The 22,055-nt window shown below is 45.5% G+C and overlaps 1 protein-coding gene across 2 annotated transcripts in view; it reads right to left on the reverse strand.

Moving 5' to 3' along the window:
* Positions 1–347: 347 nt before the first annotated feature.
* C8H12orf43 (chromosome 8 C12orf43 homolog) overlaps positions 348–22,055 on the reverse strand; it is a 28,352-nt gene continuing 6,644 nt past the window's right edge. For both annotated transcript variants that reach the window (XM_033954126.1, XM_033954127.1), the window contains exons 2-6: positions 9,331–9,379; positions 2,403–2,501; positions 1,975–2,048; positions 1,675–1,762; positions 348–1,128 (exon numbers count right to left, since the gene is read on the reverse strand). In XM_033954126.1, coding sequence (XP_033810017.1) covers positions 801–1,128; positions 1,675–1,762; positions 1,975–2,048; positions 2,403–2,501; positions 9,331–9,379 — 638 coding nt within the window. In that variant the 3' untranslated portion in view covers positions 348–800. The remainder of the gene's footprint in view (positions 1,129–1,674; positions 1,763–1,974; positions 2,049–2,402; positions 2,502–9,330; positions 9,380–22,055) is intronic.

Here is a 22,055-nt window from a genome sequence, read left to right on the forward strand (position 1 = left end):
ATTAAAGCTGAAACCAAAATTCAGTTTGTCTCTTATCCCCTGCCCCAAATAAAGAAAGAAGGTAGCATTACATTTCCTGTTTTATAGTTCTTAGAAGTACAGTTCTGAGCCTAAATATTGATTTTAGGAGATGCATTCTCTCTTTTCCTGAATAATCCAATATGTTTATTCTGCAAGACTCTGAAGGAAGAGATAGGGTGCTCATCAATGAATAGGCAGAAGGGGTAGGCTGAAAATAGGATAATGCTATCAAGTCATGCAATCATCATGAAACTGAAAACAATTCAATTCATCTACCACTATGCTGCCATGCTGAGTAAGAGAGAAACATGCATACCCGTGCAAGGTTAGGACAAATTCCATGAAGCACTTTGGATGTTTATTTACTTGTGTGATTTGGTTGTCTCTTTCCTATAACATTTACGGCATTTTATTGTTAGCCATTATGTCTGTTTAAGCATTTAACAGAATATCAAGATTTTAATAAACAAATATCTCTACAGAGGTACAGTACAGAGGGAGCAAGTTTCATAGCCCTTCTTCCTGCAGAAGTCCAAAACCATGGGGGACTCTTGCCTCGCCTACCTTTTATTATGCACTACAACCTAGGAGCAACAAGAAGGCCCCTCAAATCTCCTAAAAAAAGGGGTGTGGCCTGGGCTTTTCATGAGGTCTATTTCTGACCAAACAATGCTTATAACATCACACAGCTTTAGCAGAGGCAACGGCAAGCCTCTTTTTCAGGCCTTACTATCCTTGAGAGTCTCAGACACTGCTCCTCTTCTGAGTCCTTGGGAGCCTCAGACACTGGGCTGCTTGGAGTCCTTTGCCCTTTTCTTCCTTCTTCCCTTGGATGATGTAGGATGCAACAAGCTGTTTTCATGGTGATCATGTTCACACAAGTGTGTCACACACCCTATGGAATTGTGCCTTTTCTCACCTGCTTCTGTTTTGCCTCTCTTTTTCTTGTGCTTTTCTTTCAACCTGACATTCTTGTCTCCTGTTCCCTGATCTCTGACCTGGCTGGCCTCCAGTTGCATGACAGGAAGATGACTTTGCTTTAGGATGTCTTTAAAAGATACTGCGGCCTCTCTGCATCGCTGCCACTCATCTTCACTATCCTCTTCACTGCAGAGCAAAAATAAGGGGCATGTTACAAGCTCACCTATTTCTTCCTTACAACTCAAAACAAGAATGCCATGTGTGAGAAGAGCACAACTGAACTATTACACAGGGAAAGAGGAGCCATTTCTCATAGCATAAGGGGCAGACATTATTTACAGTCTCATTTTGCTCCTCAGCTCTCTTAGACTTCTGTCATTCTGTATATGAACAGAGAGGTGGTTTGTTCTGATGCATGACTTTTGTGTATAGAACTCATTGGTATTTGCAGTCTAGAAATAGATTTTTATGTTATGTTATGGAGGCTCTATATTCACTGGATAGTACAGCATAGTAAAGCATCTGGATAACAGTGCAAAACTCCTGCCTCTGCCAAGCAAAACCTTTATTAACCAAAATACCTCCGATCACATTTTATGCACTCTTTTCTTTGAAGTAACCTATATAGGCAAAAGAGCAGTTAAAAAGCATTTTTCTATCTCTTCCTCCACTGTTCCTGCTAGCCTGTGCACAAGAGAGCCTCTAGACAGCAAAATCCCAAACTCTTGTCACCTTGAGCTAGGAGCACGTTGTTTGCGGGAAGAAACATCAGAAGCTCTTCCACAATTCTCTTCAACAGATGAGAAGAACAAGCGAAAACCTGAAACAGAAAAAAGTTGCAAGAAGAAAAGGGTGCTTATAATACCTAGAGTCTCCATGTTATGTATAGGCTGGGCACTCTTGGGTCAGGCTGTAACAGCACAGTTACTTAAGCCAAAAGGTTCCAGGCAATCTTCTTGCTCACTGGCACTAGGTGTGAATATACTTACAAAAGTGTCTTTAGAAACCATTAACATGATGCACTAAACATACCCTCCTCCTGGGACACTGTATCTGGTACTGCTGTTACTGCAGGTGTGGCCTCATTCTGTGACACCAAGATGCATCTGAAAAAAAAGGAACATTTCTTAAATAAGCTTCAGGAAGTGGGGAACTGAAAGTGATCAGTGAAGAGTATAAGCAACACAATGGAAAGGAGCTTGGAGGTTTGAATTTCTCCCAGTTCCATATAGGTCTGAAGGTCTGAGGTTAAATAGGAAATTTAGTTATTTATTTATGGAGTCATTTTATTGTAAATGTCTTTATTTTCATTTGCTAAATATGAAATGAGAAAGGGAGCTCGCAGCATAGCTAATGCATTGATAGAAGGGATGCATGCAGCATAGGAAGGAAACATGTAGCAAAGATGAAGAGGTAGACACAATAAGAGGGAGGTGGCCAGCATTGAACAAAAATATTACCTGTCTATCATGGCTTCCAGCTTCTTTGCAACAAACTCTCGAAATGCTGGGGTGGTTTTTAATTCGCTTCCATTGTTTTCATGGTCCTCTGTTTTAAGTCTTTAAGGAAAAATAAGATTATAAGGGAAAGAACTTCATAAAGATAAGTTGGGAAATCGAAGATAAACAGAGCCTGCTTTTGGATGCCCAGAAGTGCCCCATTAAATGCTGCTCTTCTCTCCATCCATGTCTACAGGATTTCTGTATTGTGATTTATGCAGGCCATGGCAAAAACAGGCATGGTCTTTTCCTAAAACAACCTTTATTTTTTTTTTTTACATCTAGAATGAAACAAGTGGGGAAAGCATGTAAAACACAACACATGGAATTCTTTCCAACTCCTATGCATGTAAATCTATTCAAACAAGTGACTTGCGAGTTAATGTTGTTAAAACTGATAGATGATTCTTCTAGGGGACCATTAGGTATTATGCTGATATAATAGGCATATCATTCACCAGAATCGTGGTCTAAAGTGCAATTGAAATTTACCAAATCTGTGATGTATATGGCTGCCGACAAGCACGAGATGATGTTCCACCAACTGCTGGCTTTGAGTCCCATTTTGCTTTTTGACATACGCCACCATCATGGCACTGTCAGAGAATACCCTGACAGGAGAGCAACTGATGAATGGAGCAAACTCCTATAGGGTCAACTGGATCGCTCCGAGTTCCAACAGGTTGATGGGCCAAGAAAACGCCTTCGGCAACCATAACCCCCTGGGCGAGATGAGATAATAAGCCCTCCAGCCCAAGAGGTTGGCATCCATTGGCACCACTTCCCAGTGTTAAACTGGAAACAGAATGCCCTTCGACAGGTTGGCCTCCAACAGCCACTATCTCATGCTCCTCTGGGCCTCAGTAGACCATGGATGTCGAACACTGTAGTCCTGGGATACCAGGGAGGGACCAACAGCTGAGGAGAGACTGCTGTAGCGGGCACATGTAAGCCTATGCCCATGAAACTGCCTCCATCGCTGCTGTCATGGACCCTAACAGCTGAACATAGTCCAATGCCCGTGGACTCTACAACCGCAGGAGAGCCCAGGCTTGAAAATGCAATTTCTTCCGCCTGTGCTCTGAAAAAAAACCCTCTCTCCTGGTGGGTGTCAAACAAGACACCCAGGTACTCCAACCACTGAAAGGGTACCAATCTGCTCTTCTCGAAGTTGACCACCCAGTCCTCAAGGACTGTAGCAGATGAATCACTTCTGCTGTCATGGTCTGTCCCCACTGGAATGACGAGGCCCAAATCAGCCAATCATCTAGGTAAGGATGCACTCTGATCCTCTGTTGCGGCAGGAAGGCCGCTACAACCACCATCTTTGGCACCATAGCCAGAACAAAGGGTATGGCCCTGAACCAGAAATGTTTCCTTGCTCTCAGGCTAAGAGGCTGGAGCATGTGCTCAGAAAAAGTGTGGATTTCTGCAACTCCCAGACTGCGGGTTGAGATTGAACACCTGAAGGGACGCAACAGAATAATCTTTTCCCAATCTCTGACTGCATTTCCTTCTGTCTGTGCTCTTTTTTTTTTAGTTCAATAATTTTTATTGAGTATTTTGAAAAATACAGGGAGCATTTCAAATACATAAAAACAAAATAAAGCTTTGTGTATAAAGAATCTGCAAATATATATTTAACTGTAGAGGACCATAGCAGTAAGAAAAGCTCCAAGTATTGGAACTGCTTGTGAAGACTATATGAGAAAAAGATGAGGGAGAACAGAAATAGAAATTAAAAGAGAAAGGAAAGAAAGAAGAAAAGAGAAGAAAAGGAAGGGAAGACATGAGTGTCTACGAAGCAGAGCGTACATAGGAATCCAGGAATGACCAGGGTGATTTTTTGCTCTTCAAATTCATGGAGGTTCGGAGTGTAATTTTATTCTCATATGCATAGGATTCAAATCTATGATACATACACAGAGAGTTCCACCAAAAAGTATAGTCTAGTAGCGAAGATGATTTCCAATTTTTCAGAATGTGCATGAGAGCAGTCACAAACATGGTATTGATGAGCTTAGGAGGACAGTTTGATTGTGCGAAACAGGGATGTTGAGAGCGAAGGATTATAATGTCCATAGAGATCTCTTCCGAGCAGTTAGTGATAGATTGTATGGTGTTCCAAATTTGAGTCCTAAAGGAGCGGACCAAAGTACAATGAAAAAACATATGATCAAGAGTTCCCTCCTCTTTCAAACAGTTCCAGCAAACAGAGTCTTGCTTTAAGTTGGCTTTCCACATGTGAAATGGGGTCCATACTGCATTCCACATAATAAAGAACATTGATTGTGAAACTCTAGAAGATAAAAGCGGGCGGTTTGTTGAAGACCAAAAGAGTTCCCAATCAATGTCAGAAAGCGGAGTGGTGAGTATAATATCCCAGTGTTTCATAGATTGAGGTGAAAAAGTGAAGGAATGATCTCTCAAAATATTATAGAAAAAAGATATAGCCTTGCCTTTTAATAGAGTCAATAAAGACCAATGGCGGATAGTATTTTTGGAAGTCATGAAGTCAAAACGTATATGCACAGAAGACAGCACTCCAATGAGTGAGAGCCACTGTGAATAAACAGAAGAAGGCAGCAGGTTTGTGGAGCAAAGTATATCAAAAGGAACTGACACAGTAGGAGTAGACAATTGATGGGCAAACCATATACCTGCCCGCTGCCACCGTTTCCATGAGAGGGATTTGCCATGGTTTTGGATTTTGGGATTATTCCAAAGAGACATGAATGGGCTAACATTAACTGAGATCTCAGCTAATGTATCTAAAAGATGAAGAGCATGCTGCGTTGAACCCAACAAAGAGTACCTTCTCAAATGTCTGGGTACTGACACCGTTAGTAAGCAGGAGATGTGTAAAGGCGTGCATAAAAAGCACTCCATTTCAAACCAAGCAGGAGGATCTTGGGGATAGGAGTCAGTAACCCAGTAAGCTCCATATTTAGCTAGTGAAGCAATATAATAATGATAGAAATCCAGGAAGTTAAGACCACCGTTAATCTTAGAGGCTTTCAGCTTGGCGAGAGCAATTCGAGGTTTTTTCTTGTTCCAAATGAATTCAGATAGCTTCCTATTTAGCCAATGAAAAAACGACTTCCGGCATAGAAGAGGAAGCATAGAGAGAGTGTAATTAATTTTGATGTAGGGTCATTTTGATGGATGCTATTCTACCCCACCAAGACAAAAAAAGTGGAGACCATCGAGATGTAGTATTTAGAACTAGATTTTTGACTTTAGATATATTAAGATCTTGAGCAAGAACCGGATCCTTATGTATTAAAATCCCCAAGTATTTCACAGCTTCATGTGACCATGAGAAGGGAAAATGAGCCAGATCTGATTGAAGAATGTTATCATTCAGAGGGAAGATCTCTGATTTCTCCCAATTGACAGAGTATCCGGATAGGAGGGAATATTGTTTGACAATATGTATAAGATGAGGAAGAGAGGATAGAGGGTTCCTAAGAAAAATTAAAACATCATCAGCATAGGCTGCTAATTTGAAGTCTCGATCAGAGGAGGGAATACCGTTAATTAAGGGGCTTTGTCTAATAGCAGAAAGAAGAGGCTCCAACACTAAATTAAATAGCAATGGTGAGAGAGGACAGCCCTGTCGAGTGCCTCTTTGAAGGGAAAATTTATTGGATAAAGAGTTGTTAATCAGAATACGAGCTGTGGGTTGGTGATATAACGCTTCTATCCAATTCGTGAAGAATGAGCCAAAATTATACCATTTCAGGACACAGAAAAGAAAAGGTCACTCCACCCGGTCAAAGGCTTTTTCAGCATCAATAGCTAGGCCTATTATAGGGTCTGACATTGTTTTAGCGTGAGCGTTAATATGGTGAAAGAGGCGCAGGTTATCTCCTATATATCTTTGTTTAATGAACCCTGTTTGATCTTTATGTATAAGAGATGGAATCACTTTGGTAAGTCTTAATGCAAGTAATTTTGCCATTATCTTGTAATCTAAGTTAAGGAGAGAGATAGGGCGGAAGTTTTTAACCAAGGTGGCGTCTCTGTCAGGTTTAGGAATTACTACAATGGTGGCTTCAGTGAAATTGAATTGTTTGTCCGGAGTGGAATGGAGGAAATCATAATATGTAAGGAGATGAGGGGCTAAGATGGTGCGAAATTGTTTAAAGAATTCGTTAGTAAAGCCGTCCGGGCCTGGGGCTTTCCCAGCAGGTAGGGAAGATATGGCAGCTTCTATTTCTGATATAGTTATCGGGGAATCTAGTTCCAATTTAACAGAATCCGATATGGTCGGATGAGTTAAGGAGGAAAGAAAGGAGTCTATATCTGATTCAGGAGCAGCAAATTCGAATTGGTATAATGAAGCATAAAAATTTTCGAATTGAGAGGAGATTAAAGATCTGGTTTTGACTAATTGACCTGATGGATCTTGAATAGCCGTGATATGTCTTTTGGATTTAATTTTAAGGTATCTGGCCAAAGGGCGACCCATAAGATTATCTCCCATATAATGACCAGAATTGGAAATGAAGATATCACGCCTGGCTGTACATGAAACTAAAGTATTATATTCATATTTAAGTTTTTGGATACGTTGGAGAGTAGCTGTGTCATGTAGGTGATTAGACATATGTTGTAATTCTAATGTTTTAATAGAATTTTCTAAGTCTTTTTCCTTTATCATGGACTGTTTCTTTTTCCAAGAGGCAATTTTTATCAATTCACCTCTAAGGGTTGCTTTGTATGCTTCCCAGACAATGGAAGGACAGACTTCAGGATCTTTAGAGTTATTTTCAAAAAATTCCGCTGTGAAAGAATTGATTTTTTCAACAGTTTCCTCATCTAGGAGTAAAGCGTTGTTCAGCCGCCAAGAGGGGGATTCTTTGCGTGGAGCCGAGATGGAAATATATAAAGAGATGGCAGCATGATCCGTGAGAGAGATTGGATGTATGATAGTATTGGTAAGATCTTGAATAAGAGAAGAGGATAGGAGAAAGAAATCAATTCTCGAGTAGGTATTATGTGGTGGTGAAAAGTGTGTGTATTCTCTGCCTTTCGGGTGAAGTAAGCGCCAAGGGTCCACAAGGGAGAAGGCATCATTTAGAGCATGAAGAGCTGTGAAAGACTTGGATTTGGAGGGTTTGCAAGAAGAAGATCTATCAATATATAAGTCTTGGATTTGATTAAAATCTCCTCCCAATATCAGAGAACAAGAACCAAATTCAACCAGCGCCAGCTGAATCTCTTTGAAAAAATCCGGGTGATCTTTAACCGGGCCATATATATTGAGAAAAACAAAATTCACTGAGTGCACCGCAGCATGTACCAGACACCATCTTCCCTCCGTGTCTGTTTTAAAAGAATGAATAACGGGAGAAAGTTTATCATTGAGAAATATTGAAACACCATTTTTCTTTTGATGAGTTGCAGGGGAATATAAGTGAGTGGAAAATCCCTTTAGTTGGAATTTCGTGGCAGCAGCGGGTGGGAGGTGGGTTTCTTGCAAGAAAACTACATCAGGGTGTTTGTTGGACACATAATTAGCTATCTTTTTTCTTTTAATGGGATGGTTCAGACCATTCACATTAAAGGAGAAAACATGTAAATCAGCCATAGTATATGATATGCAGTGGTGAAACATATATCTCCTCTGTCTAGAAAAGATAACTGATATATTTGTAAGGTCAGGCAAACACTCCTGTCTAAGAAGAAAAATAGAAAGAGCCCCTCTCCAATACATCCCAAGATGTACCGGGGAGGGGAAGGCCCATTTTGGATGCAGGCCAGCTGGGAGGAGGAAATCCATGAACCTCAGATCATCTACTTAGAGGTGAGGGGGCGTTAGAGGTGGGGGGGAGGTGTTGTATGGCAGGGGGGTGTCACTTGGCAGTGGGAGAGAGTGGGCAACTCTCCTGCTGCAGAAGGCGTACATGGCTGGGCAGTGGTAGGTGTTTCTTGGCAGCGGGAGAAACTCAGAATTTCTCCTGCTGCGGGGGGGGGAGAGTGTTTGCTGTCAGCGGGAGAGAAGCAGCATCTCACTTGCTGCGGGGGGGGGGGGGGGGGGGGGAAGGTTGCCACCGCTGCAGGGAAGGGGTGTTCTGATATAAGGGGAGAGAATGAGCATCTCTCGCCCTGCATCACAACACAGCTTTGTAGCTGTCTCTGACACTGTCAAGTCTTTACCGGCACCACTGGACCAGTCGCTTATTTTTGTTGTCAAAAGCCTACATCACTTTTTGAAAATGACTCAGCATTTTTAAAGAATCCACTAGAGGGCTCATTTCAATGCTGAAGAGCCCATTGCATGTCGTTGTCGGAGACTGCTTGACAGAGATAATCCGCTTTGATAATCTGCCGCTAAAATGTGTACAGGCTAAACCATCAGTAAACAGTTTAGCGACGGTATTAAAGTTTTGAGAATCTGGGCCTTAGAAAAAAATACTTGAAAATAATAAATCTGCAGAGCGATGAAGAAACACTTCTGAGCATCTTGCTTGCAGAAAAAAAACTGAGGGGGCAGGAGCAGCTCCCTGGGAAGGAAGCAGAGTTCAAAAGATGATTGACAGCATTCTGCATGCAACTTGCAGGTTCAAATGCAAAACCCTAGCATTCAGGACCACTAGATACATTGCACTAGAACTGAAATTTATCTTTGACTTCTTTTGTTGGGGCCAATTTGTCTAATACTGATTTATTCCATTGTTCAATTAACAAATCAACATCTTTGTTCTGAATGTCATCTCTTAATTCTTCACACAGTTTTTTGGTGAATATATTAGTTTCAACTTTCAATATTCCCTCTTGTGTACTCAACACAAGGCTAGGATGAAATGGTGGTGGTTGGGGCTGTGCTCACCTGAGGCTATGTCGCAGTGGTGTGGGTGAGACCACTGGGGCATGTACTTACCTGAGGCTAGGATGCGTCACAGTTAATGAAGACTCTTTCTTAATTCCATCTGAGAAAAAAATATACAACAAAATAAATGAAGATAACTGTAAGCTGTCTCTTCCATGTTTCTTGCAGGCTACAACTTGTTATTTTCCCCACGATCATTTGAATCTTTCAGAAAAAGAAATAAAGAACTCTATTACTCCCAGGATCTTGTTGATAGAAATCATATCAAGCACTTATTACACCTCCACCTGTGCTGATCTCCACATACATACATCCCCTTTCTTATCAGATGAAAGGAAAGATTAGGTACTTACCTTGATAATAATCTTCCTAGTAAATAGGCACATCATTCTGGAACACTTGGGTTGTGTATCTCTGATCATGAGATCCTGTGTAGAGAGCCTCATTTACATTTTTCTGCTCCACCTTTCATCCCTCTGGGTTGTCCTGTAATTCCTCAGTTTGTATCAAAGCAAATGGTCTGCCCTAAAAGAGAAAATATAAAGGAGACTATTACCAAGAAACAAGTTTGTTCTGCTCATATCATAACATATAACATGAAATCATGAAACATCTAAACATTTAACCCTTTAATGTGGTGAAACGAACAGGCCATCTACTTGAGTGCAACTTGCATTAAAAGTCCTAGAATTCTGAAAAATACTCCATGGTCTCTTCACAACAGTGCAGGTTCCCCCAATCCTTGACTGTATTGGAGAAAGCAAGAAACAAGGTATCCCAGCAGTTGACGAGACTGCCAAGTTGTGGGGGCCAGCAGGCCACAAATCTCCTGAATTTGCCTCGCAAACTTCAATTTGTTCTGTGTCGTCTCAAAATGGATTCCCAGTTATTCCAGGGATCAATGGACTCTTCCTGAAGTTGACTACCCAGTCCAACGTCTGCAAGAACTGGACTACTTGCTCTACCGCTTTCACTCCCTCATCTCTTGAGGGTGCTCTTATAAGCCAATCGTTCAGGTAAGAATGCACCTGAATTCCTGCTGCCATAACAATCACCTTGGTAAAGGTTCATGGTGCGTTGCTAGGCCAAAGAGAAGAGCAGAGAACTGGGAATACTGGTCCAGAATATGGAACCTCAAGAACTTTCTGTGAGCTGGAAAGATGGGAATTTGCAAGTATGCCACTGTTAGATCAAGAGAGGCAAGGTATTTTCCTGGCGCACCCGAAGCAATGACTTATCGCACTGTTTCCATTTGGAAGCGGGGAATCTTGAGGGCTGCATTGATTGACTTTAGATCCAGAATCGGTCTCCAATCTTCTGAGTTTGTTTTGGGCTCGATAAAGTATTTGGAGTATCTGCCCAAGCCCCATTCTCCTTGCGGTACAGAATTATGGCTCCTAGAGCAATAAGTCTCTGAACTGTTGCCTGCACCCGGGCCGCCTTTTCCGGCAACCCTGCTGGAGAAGTGAGAAAGAGGGCTAGAAGGGGCCAGGAGAATTTTAGCTTGTACCCCTCCCAAATGACATCTAGCACACATTGATCTGAAGTGATCTGTGTCCAATTCTGCCAGCCTGCCCCTCACCCTCAGGGGAACGGCTGCTATCCTGGCATCATTGCTGTTTCTTGGAAGCTGCAGAGGAACAGGATCTGGATCCTTGAGGATGCCTGGTGCTCCCAAATCTTTGTCTCTAGCCCTGGAATATCCTCCGATTGGAGGACGCTGCTGAATACTGGCGAAACTACCGGGAGCCACAAACATTTCCCCTACCAGACCCCCTTGCATTCCAGGGTCTGCTATCTGGCAAGGATTTTAGCTTGTGATCCACTACTAAATCATCCAGGCCCTTGCTAAAGAGCAACTGTCCTAGAAAGGGGAGTTTGCTCAGGGTCGCCTTGGGAGGCAAATCTTCTACCCATTGCCTGATCCAGAGAATTCTGCTGGCGGAGATGGCATAAGCTGAGACCTTGTTCAGGACCCTGAAAAGGTCATACAGAGTTTGCAACCTAATCAACCCCTTCTAAGAGGAACTGGGGGTTTGGCGTTGCTGTCTGGATCTGGAGCCTGGCTTAGCCGAGAGTAGCATGCTCAGGCAATATAAGACACCCCCGCTTCCACTTTCAGTACCAGCGCAGCAGCCTTGAATTGTCTTTTGAGGACAAAGTCTATTCTGCCAAGGTAAGTGAACAGTGTGTCAAATGTACACTTATATTTAAAGGATTTGAAGGGAGGATTAGTAGAAATGTCTTGTGCATCCTTGAGGACTAAACCCCCTTTACTAGGGAGTGAAGACACTTCATAACCTGAACCACAAGTGAATCCACTTTAAGCATAGCAAACCGCTGCTGAAACTCAGCATCCATCAGGTAGAGCTTAGCCATGGACTTAGCTACCCCTAAAAGCCCTTGGGAACATTCCAGCGATCTGTTAACATCTTAGAAATCTTTGAATGCGAGGAAAAAAAGGCATTCTGTTCTTTGGTGCTGCTAATGAGCAAGCACTGAGCTGTGGAGATTTGAGGCAGCTCCAACTTTAATTCCTGGAGCGCCTCCGCAATCAAACCTTGCAGGCTGGAGGGTTTGAATAACCTTCGCACCCTTGGTTCCTCTCCAAGATCCAGGTCTGCCACCTGACTGTGGTCAGCCCCTCCCAGCTAGAATGCTGAGTCTCCCTGAGCCGAGGACCCCCAGTGAGAAATTAAAGGCACTGAACCTTCATTCTCTGAGTCCACCAGATCTTGGGTCCCTATGAAATCTGCATGGCTTCTTTGGGTGGACCCTGTGCCTTTTGCTAAAAATCCTGGCGCAACCTTTGACGAAGCCCCCGTGGGGTTAGGTCAGCTTTTGAAACCTAAAAAGGCTTCATACATCATGTGTATAAATTCGGGAGTGAACTACTGCCCAGAGGATCCTAGCAGGATATCCTGCGCTAGCTTCTAGTGTTTGCCCACAAGCACGTAGCTGCACTTCACCGGGGAAGCCAAGTCCACTTTCTCTGGCTCCAGTCAGAATTCTGGCCCAGAAAATGCTCCAACTGAACACCTAAGCCATTAGAGGCAGAAGAGGTGAAGCCTGAAGCTTCCGCCCTCCTCAGAACGTGGAACGACCCCCTTCAGATCGGCATCCGCCACAAATCTGACATTAATCTGAAGTATTTCCACTTGAGGAGTCCTTCTATACTGTTTTCTGTTAAAAATAAGGGGTATTGAGGCAGATGAAGGCTTTTAAAATAAATTTGGGAAATCCAAGATAGCTGCCACAATAGCTCCCCCCCACACAGTTTTCCCCATAGCCTTAGCCTCCCCCCCCCAAAGTTTTTCCCATAGCCTTACTCACTGTGCCATGCTGCTATGCTGGAGCTGCATAGGGAAACCTTAGATCAGAGGTGAGAGAAGATTTCTGCCTCAGACAAGCCTAGAGTCCAACTGATGTTTTGTTTCTTTGGACTCCTGTCCAGCACCCAACATGGAACTGGACCCTCAGACTTCCATTGGAGCTGCGCAACATCATGGGGAAAGGAATACAGTCAGCCCTGATCCTAGATAAACTGCCACAAGAGCTGCTCAGTTTGAGCTCAAGCCCACTGTGGACAGAATCTGGGGTGAGCTACTCAAGCCCAATGCAGATGAACCTGGGTCGAGACTGCTTCCAAGGGTATAGATCCTGAGCTCTGAGAACTACTGATGTAGACTGACCACACAGGAATCATACAAGGCATGTGACTAAGGGCTACAGATCTCAGCCCTGAGAGTCTGTATCTTCTCCGTAATACTGGGGTCTTCTGCAGCACCAAAAAGACTCTGACTGGATAATAAAAAACACGAAAATAATAAAAATTAAACTCGAGCAGAACAGACAGGATCCCTACTCCTTGCTGTTCAACAGTAAAACTGAAGGGGTGGAGCTCATCCCAGAGTGATGGGAGGTGGAGTAAGAAAACAAACAGTGGGCTCTCTACATCCCTCACAACTAAGGAGAAATTAAGTTCTTACCTGCTAATTTTCTTTCTGTTAGCTTGTAGACTGGAATAGTCCTTATGAATGGGTTATATACCTCACTGTTACTAGCAGGTGGAGACTGAGAACAAACTTGTATATCAGGCTAGAATCTGCCTAGCAACTCAGTCTGCCGAATAGCCAAGCAGAACCTAGGAAAGACTTCAACTGAAAACAGAATAACACATTCCGAACAGGAGTGGATAAAACAACAAATACAGTGGTGCCTCATACAACGAACTTAATCCGTTCCAGGAGCAAGTTTGTTATGTGAAACGTTCGTTGTGTGAAACGCGTTTTCCCATAAGAATACATGTAAAACAAAATAATTCGTTCTGCAGCCCTGTTTTCCCATAAGAATACATGTAAAACAAAATAATTCGTTCTGCAGCCCTACATTTCCCTCCCTCCACCTCACCTTATATGCAGAGTTTGCCAGCTTTCTTTTTCACCCAGCCGCACGCTTTCAAAAAGCTGTGCACGCGCAGCTGCTGAAGTTGATCAATGTTCTCCTCTCCTGCAACTTCCGGTTTCCGGTTGCGTCAGAGGAGAAGATTGAACAACAGAGCATGCGCGCATGTGCTGCTCTTTGAAAGTGTGTGGCTGGCCGAAAAAGAAAGCCGGAAAACTCGGCATCTAAGGTAAGGTGGAGGGAGATGATGGAACACTGCATTCAGACAGGAGGGTGCTGCTGTTCCCGGCTCACATTAGGAAGCGGCGAGAGTAGTTCCGCCCCCCCCCCCCCGGGCCCCTCGGGCGACTTCGTTGTGTGAAACGAAGTTCGTTATAGGGAGCAAGACAAAAAGTTCGTTATGCGCAGCGTTCGCTGTGCAAGGCGTCCGTTATGCGAGGCACCACTGTACTTATAAACTACTGTTGGAACATGTGTAGAACTTAATCCTGGAATAGAAAACATCCCCACAGCTCAACAGCTAAGCCAGCTGAGTCATAGCTGCTGTTCTTACTTCTTCCCAGCCTAGAAATTCTAGAACCCGCAGAAAAAACAAAATCTGTACACGAGCAAAACAAAACACCGCAATCACTGCACAAAAACAGACAGGGTGGGGGACTATATCAGTCTACAAGCTAACAGAAACAAAATTAGCAGGTAAGAACCTAATTTCTCCTTCTGTATCGCTTGGTAGACTGGTATAGTCCTTACGAATGGTCTTACAAAGGAAACATAGAAATAGACGGCAGATAAGGGCCACGGCCCATCAAGTCTGCCCACTCCAGTGACCCTCCCTATCTATCTTTGCGGATAGATCCTACATGTCTATCCCATCTGGCCTTAAAATCTGGCACACTGCTGGCCTCAATAACCTGAAGTGGAAGACTATTCCAGCGATCAACCACCCTTTCAGTGAAGAAGAACTTCCTAGTGTCACTGTGCAGTTTCCCGCCCCTGATTTTCCATGAATGCCCCCTTGTTGCCGCGGGACCCTTGAAGAAGAAGATGTCTTCTTCCACCTCGATGCGGCCCGTGAGATACTTGAATGTCTCGATCATATCTCCCCTCTCTCGACGTTCCTCGAGTGAGTAGAGCTGCAATTTCCCTAACCGCTCCTCGTATGGGAGCTCTTTGAGTCCCGAGATCATCCTGGTGGCCATTCTCTGGACAGATTCCAGTCGCAGCACATCCTTGCGGTAATGCGGCCTCCAGAATTGCACACAGTACTCCAGGTGCGGTCTCACCATGGATCTATACAGTGGCATAATGACTTCAGGTTTACGGCTGACGAAACTCCTGCGTATGCAACCTATGATTTGCCTTGCTTTGGATGAAGCTTGCTCCACTTGGTTTGCAGACTTCATGTCTTCCCCGACAATCACCCCTAAGTCTCTTTCTGCTTCAGTTCTTGTCTGAATCTCGCCATTTAGGGTGTAAATCTTGCATGGATTTTGGCTTCCCAGGTGCATGACTTTCCATTTTTTGGCATTGAAGCTGAGTTGCCAGGACCTAGACCAGTGCTCCAGCAGAAGTAAGTCATGCACCATATCATCTGCCATTGCTTTTTTGTCTGTTGTGCTTTTGCTTACCACATTGCTCAGTTTGGCATCATCGGCGAATAATGTTATTCTACCTCGGAGTCCTTCCGTCAAGTCTCTTATATAGATGTTGAACAAGATCGGGCCCAGGACGGAGCCTTGTGGCACTCCACTTATCACCTCCGACATTTCGGAGGGGGTGCCATTCACCACCACCCTCTGAAGCCTACCCCCCAAGCCAGTTCCCAACCCATTTGGTTAATGTGTCGCCCAAACCTAAAGAACTCATCTTGCTCAGCAACCTAGTGTGGCACGCTATCAAATGCTTTGCTGAAATCCAGGTAGACGATGTCCAGGGACTCACCAACATCCAGCTTCCTCGTCACCCAGTCAAAGAAGCTGATCAGATTGGATTGGCAGGATCTCCCCTTAGTGAATCCATGTTGGCGGGGATCCCGTAGATTCTCCTCGTCCATGATCCTATCCAATTGGCGTTTGATTAGGGCTTCCATTAGTTTGCTCACTATTAAAGTGAGTCTCACTGGTCTGTAGTTTGCCATCTCTATCCTGGAGCCTTTCTTGTGTAGTGGAATGACGTTAGCCGTCTTCCAGTCCATCGGGACGTTACCTGTACTAAGGGAGAGATTGAAGAGCGCGGATAGTGGTTCCGCCAAGATATCACCCAACTCCCTGAGTACCCTAGGGTGTAGGTTGTCAGGCCCCATTGCCCTATTGACCTTGATTTTTGACAGCTCGCAGTAGACGCTGCTGGATGTAAATTTGAAATTACTAAACGGGTCTACTGATTTAATCCTTGTCTGTGGTTGAGGGCCGATTCCCGGTGCCTCGCGGGTGAAGACTGAACAGAAGTATTCATTTAACAGTTGGGCTTTTTCCGAGTCCGTTTCTACATAGTCTCCGTCTGGTTTTCTGAGTCGTACTATCCCGCCCGAGTTCTTTTTCCTGTAACTGATATACCTGAAGAAAGATTTATCTCCCTTCTGGATGTTCTTTGCTAGAGACTCCTCCATGCGGAATTTGGCCTCCCTAACTGCTGCTTTGACGGCTCTTGACTTGGTCAGATAATCTTCTCTGGAGTCCTGTGTCCCTGATTGTTTGTAAGAGATGAATGCTTTTTTCTTCTCTTTGATGAGGTCCGAGATCTCCGTAGAGAACCACTGTGGCTTGTTGTTCCTACTCCGTTTGCTTACTGATTTAACATAGCGGTTGGTTGCTTCCTGTATGGTGGTTTTCAAAGTTGACCACATTTCCTCCACGCTGTTGGTGTCTGCTTGGATTTGTAGCGCCTGGTGAACGAAGTCTCCCATGTCTTGGAAGTTTGTGTCCTTGAACTTGAGAACCTTGGTCAGTGTGGTAGATTTCGTGAAACCTTTCCTGAGATTGAACCATATCATATTGTGGTCACTGGAGGCCAAAGTTTCACCCACCGAGACCTCTGTGATACTTTCTCCATTGGTAAGTACCAGGTCCAAAATTGCCTGATCCCTTGTTGGCTCAAATACGAGTTGCCTGAGTCCTGCTCCATGCAAAGAGTTTAATAGCTTCCTGCTGCTGCTGGAAGCAGAGGAAAGCGTGACCCAATCCACATCGGGCATGTTGAAGTCACCTACCAATACTGTGTCCCCCCACAAGGTGATATTCTCTATATCTCTGATTAATTCCATATCTAGGTCTTCTTGATGTCTTGGGGGTCTGTATACTACGCCAAGATACAGGCATTTATCCTTCCCTCTGGCCAAATTTACCCAAAGGGATTCCCCAGTGTACTATACATCTGTGATTCTGGTGACCTTAATGTCATCTTTAGTATATAATGCTACCCCACCTCCCATTTTGCCCTCCCTGTCCCGGCGAAGCAAGTTGTAACCTGGTATGACCATGTCCCACCCGTGGGAGTCTGTGAGCCAGGTCTCAGATATCGCCACCACATCCAGGTCGGCATTCCTCATTTCTGTTTCCAAGTCTAGGATCTTGTTTCCCAGACTGTGGGCATTGACGTACATAGCCCTCCATGTTGTGTGTTTGTTATATCTCAATGGGGACAATCCCTCTTTATCAACTAGGACACCATTAGTATTTTTCGCGTGTCTCTTACACTCCCTAGACCCAGAGTTACAGCGTGTACCTATCCCGGACTCCCCATGACTACAGTGTGCTCCTATCTCAGACTCGGTAATGTGTGTACCCTGTGGGGGTATTCCCGTTTGGGCTACTTGAGCTCCTTTAGTGCAATTTGCAGCGTATGCACTCTCGCTGGTCCCAGAATTACAGTGTGTACTCCCTCTAGACCCAGAATAGCTATGTGTACTCCCCCTAGACCCAGAATTGTAATGTATCCCAGAAATGTAGTGTTTACTTAGTTCAGACTCTAAAGAGTATTGGTAGCCCGTACCCTCCCCCAACTTACCTAGTTTAAAGCCCTGTGTAGTAGGCGGGCTAGACGGTGTCCAAGGACGTTCTTCCCCCCTCTTGGTCAGGTGTAACCCGTCTGGTCCCAGCAGTCCTTGCAGTGCCTCTCCGTGGTGCAGGAACCCAAAGTTCATCTCCTTGCACCATTCCTGCAGCCAGTCGTTCACCCTCCGGACTCGATCCTCCCTGGCACTGCCCTTGCCCCTCACTGGGAGGATCGAGGAGAAGACCACCTGCGCATCCATCCTCCTCAGCTTCTCTCCCAGGGCTCTGAAGTCTTCAGGTATGCTCTCCGGGGTGCCCCTAGCAGTGTCGTTGGTTCCGACGTGGATGAGAATCATAGGGAAGTGATCTTCGGGCTTGATGAGTCTGCTCAGGCTACCAGTTACATCCCGGATCCTGGCCCCCGGTAAACAGCAGACCTCTCTTGATTGCAGATCTGGTCTACAAATTGGTCCCTCGGTGCCCCTTAGCAGTGAATCCCCGATGACCACAACTCTGCGCTTCCTAGGGGTGGGCCGACCTGTGTACTCTGGAACCGGAACCGTCTGCTCAACCACTTCTTGTACCTCATTGTCAGGACCTTCCTGTAGCAGCTGGTATCTGTTCTTAAGGGGGATATGTGGTGTCGATGTAGAGCTGCCCTGTATGTGAGAGAGAGAAACAGAATTAGGTTTTCTGCGTTTTCCTGTGGAGGAAGTCACCAGCTGCCAGGAATCAGCGTCTCCAGTGACCTCCTGAATTCCGATGGTTGGATTCAAGTCTGAGGTTCTGGAAGCTTTGGGTGTCTCAAGGATGGTCTTGTCAGGCTCTCGTTCGGTGATCTGAGACAGTTCCTGGATTATTCAGTCGATGAAGGTCTCGTCATCACGGATGCTCCTTAAGCGTTGAATCTCTTCTCTCAGACTCCTCAGCTCTAGCAGGCGGCTTTCCTCTGGCTGATCAATTGGTTCCGTCTGAGTGGAGACTGAAGACATCTTTGAGGGGATGGCTTCGGTCTGTACAGAGACCTCTGCCCTCTGTCCAGGCTCCCCTTCTATCTGTACGAAGACCGTAGCCATCCCCTGGGTACTCTCGGTGACTGAGCTGCCTGTCTTGACTGAAGTCTTGCTGCCTCTAGTTCTGCTTGCCATATATAAAGGTTTTTTATTATTATTTATCTTTTTTTTTTTTTTTTAATAGATATGTTAGAATGGGGGCTGTTAGGTGTTGGTCAGAATGTGTTGAGGTTGGAGGGATAAATTAGTTAGTTTGTTTAGGTCAGAGGGATATATTAGTGTGTTAATTGATAGGTTGCCTGTTGTGAGCTAGAGAGGACAGACTAATTTAAATATTATTAAATATTAGAGGATAGATGATAGCGTGGTCTGCCTGTTAGAATAGAGTGGTTGGTGTGGTCCACCTGTTAGGTGTGCTTGTTGGTTAGGTAGGAGTAGAGAGTTGAAAGACCTGGAAGAAGGAAAGATTGAAGTTGATTGGTAAATTAGCTAGTTGTAGGATTTTAGAGACCAGCTGAAATTGATGGCCCTTCCTTGATGCCCTTTGCAAAGGCGCTCTCGCTAAGGCGAGCGCCTTTGCCACGCGCCGAACGGCCGCGCGCCGTTGGCTCGAGCCCTTTTATGGGGGGGGGGGATCTGCTGTGACGTCGGGGGGGTGGGCGGAGTTACCAGCGCGTCCCGTCCGCCTCCTCCTCCGACTCTGGCGATTTCAGCGCTTCTCTCCGCTCCCCTGCTTTGCCTCCTCCGTCCCTTGTAAGCTCCTCCGCTGCTTTTTCTGATCCTTTCTCTGTCTCCTCCACTCCCGTATGCTCTCCGCTCCCTTTCTCCGCCTTCTCCTCCTCTCCGTGAGCTCTCTGCCCCTTTCTCCGCCTCCCTGCACTCTCTCCGCCCCTTCCTCCGCCTCTCCGTATGTACTCTGCTCCTCTCGCCGCTGCTAAGAGCCTCTCTCACTGGTTCAGCCTGCCTGCCTGCCCTCGCTCCCTGCAAGCACTCTCTCGCCGCTCCCACGTGCTTGCCTGGCTGGGAATGCAGAGAAGACCAAACTGCAGCCTTGCAAATATCAGGAATGGCAGTCACACGCTGATCTTTCAACAATCCACGAAAGGCTGACAAGGCCGCAAGCTGAACCTGGAGAGAAGACCAAGCCAGTCCCCTGTCCAGGCCATCCTGCAAAAACTGTAAGATTTTAGGCAGGGAAGCGCGAAAAGAGACCACTCCACACGCATCACACCACTTCTCAAAGAGACGCCAAACCCTCACATAAGCCCGAGAAGTGTACAGCCTCCAGGACCCCAATAGAGTTGAGATCACTTTATCTGAATACCCCTTCTTATCTAGGCGACCCCTTTCAAGAGCCAAGCCATAAGATAGAACATTGGAATGGGGCCCTGAGTCAGAAGGTCGTCCAAGAGAAGCAGAGGAAGAGGATCCGCCACCAGATGCACCACCAGATCCACGTACCAAGGGCATCGAGGCCAATCCAGAGCCACCAGAACCACGAGGCCTGGATGGCGAATTATGTGGAGAACTCTGTCCAGTAATGGCCACGGAGGGAACACATAAAACAGCCTCTCTGTTGGCCATGGTTGAACCAGAGCATCCAGGCCCTCAGCCTGACCGTCTCTGCGATGACTGAAGAAACGGGGTGTTTTGGCGTTGACACTTGTGGCCATCAGGGGCTGACCCCAAAACTGGGATCTAGCACAGGACGACTGAGAAAGTCCGCTTGAACATTCTCCACTCTGGCTATGTGGGAAGCTGATATTTCTTGAAGGTGTAACTCCACGCAGACCATGAGCAGAGTCGCCTCCTGTGTCACCAAAGTGCTCCTGGTGCCCCCCTGATGATTGACATAGGCCACCGCCATGGCATTGTCCGACAGAACCCTGACTGACTTGCCCATCAGAAAGGACTGGAAGGCTAGCAACGCCAGATGGATGGCTCTGGTCTCGAAGATATTGACCGACCAAGAAGCCTCCTCCGTGGACCAGGTGCCCTGAGCTGAGTGACCTAGACACTGAGCTCCCCAACTGAGAAGACTGGCAACCGTGAACATAAGAACATATAAGAACATAAGCAATGCCTCTGCTGGGTCAGACCTGAGGTCCATCATGCCCAGCAGTCCGCTCACGCGGCGGCCCAACAGGTCCAGGACCTGTGCAGTAATCCTCTATTTATACCCCTCTATCCCCTTTTCCAGCAGGAAATTGTCCAATCCTTTCTTAAACCCCTGTACTGTACTCTGCCCTATTACTCCCTCTGGAAGCGCATTCCAGGTGTCCACCACTCGTTGGGTAAAGAAGAACTTCCTAGCATTCGTTTTAAATCTGTCCCCTTTCAACTTTTCCAAGTGTCCTCTTGTTCTTTTATTTTTCGAAAGTTTGAAGAATCTGTCCTTATCTACTCTCTCTATGCCCTTCATGATCTTATAAGTCTCTATCATATCCCCTCTAAGTCTCCTCTTCTCCAGGGAAAAGAGACCCAGTTTCTCCAATCTCTCAGCGTATGAGAGGTTTTCCATCCCTTTTATCAAGCGTGTCGCTCTCCTCTGAACCCTCTCGAGTAACGCCATATCCTTCCTAAGGTACGGAGACCAATATTGGACGCAGTATTCCAGATGCGGGCGCACCATCGCCCGATACAATGGCAGGATAACTTCTTTTGTCCTTGTTGTAATACCCTTCTTGATTATGCCTAGCATTCTATTTGCTTTCTTAGCGGCTGTTGCGCACTGTGCCGTCGGCTTCATTGTCATGTCCACCATTACCCCCAAGTCCCTTTCTTGGTTGCTCTCATTCAATAATATCCCTCCCATCGTATAGTTGTACCTCGGGTTTCTGTTTCCAACATGCAATACTTTACATTTCTCAACGTTGAACTTCATCTGCCATCTCGCCGCCCATTCCCCCAATTTGTTCAAGTCCCTTTGCAATTCTTCGCATTCCTCTTTAGCCCCAGCTCCACTAAATAGTTTTGTATCGTCCGCAAATTTTATTATCTCACACTTCGTGCCTGTTTCTAGATCATTTATGAATATATTAAATAGCAGCGGCCCGAGCACTGAGCCCTGCGGAACACCACTCGTGACCCCCATCCAGTCCGAGTAGTGGCCCTTCACCCCTACCCTCTGTTTCCTACCCGCCAACCAGTTTCTGATCCATCTATGTACGTCTCCGTCCACTCCATGGTTCTTCAGTTTCCGGAGTAGACGTTCGTGAGGCACCTTGTCAAAGGCTTTTTGGAAATCAAGGTATATGATGTCTATGGGGTCTCCTCTGTCCATCCGTTTGTTAATTCCTTCGAAGAAGTGCAATAAGTTCGTTAGGCACGATCTCCCCCTGCAGAAACCATGTTGGGTTGTTTTCAA

Source organism: Geotrypetes seraphini, chromosome 8, assembly GCF_902459505.1.
Source record: "Geotrypetes seraphini chromosome 8, aGeoSer1.1, whole genome shotgun sequence".
Lineage (NCBI taxonomy): Eukaryota > Metazoa > Chordata > Amphibia > Gymnophiona > Dermophiidae > Geotrypetes > Geotrypetes seraphini.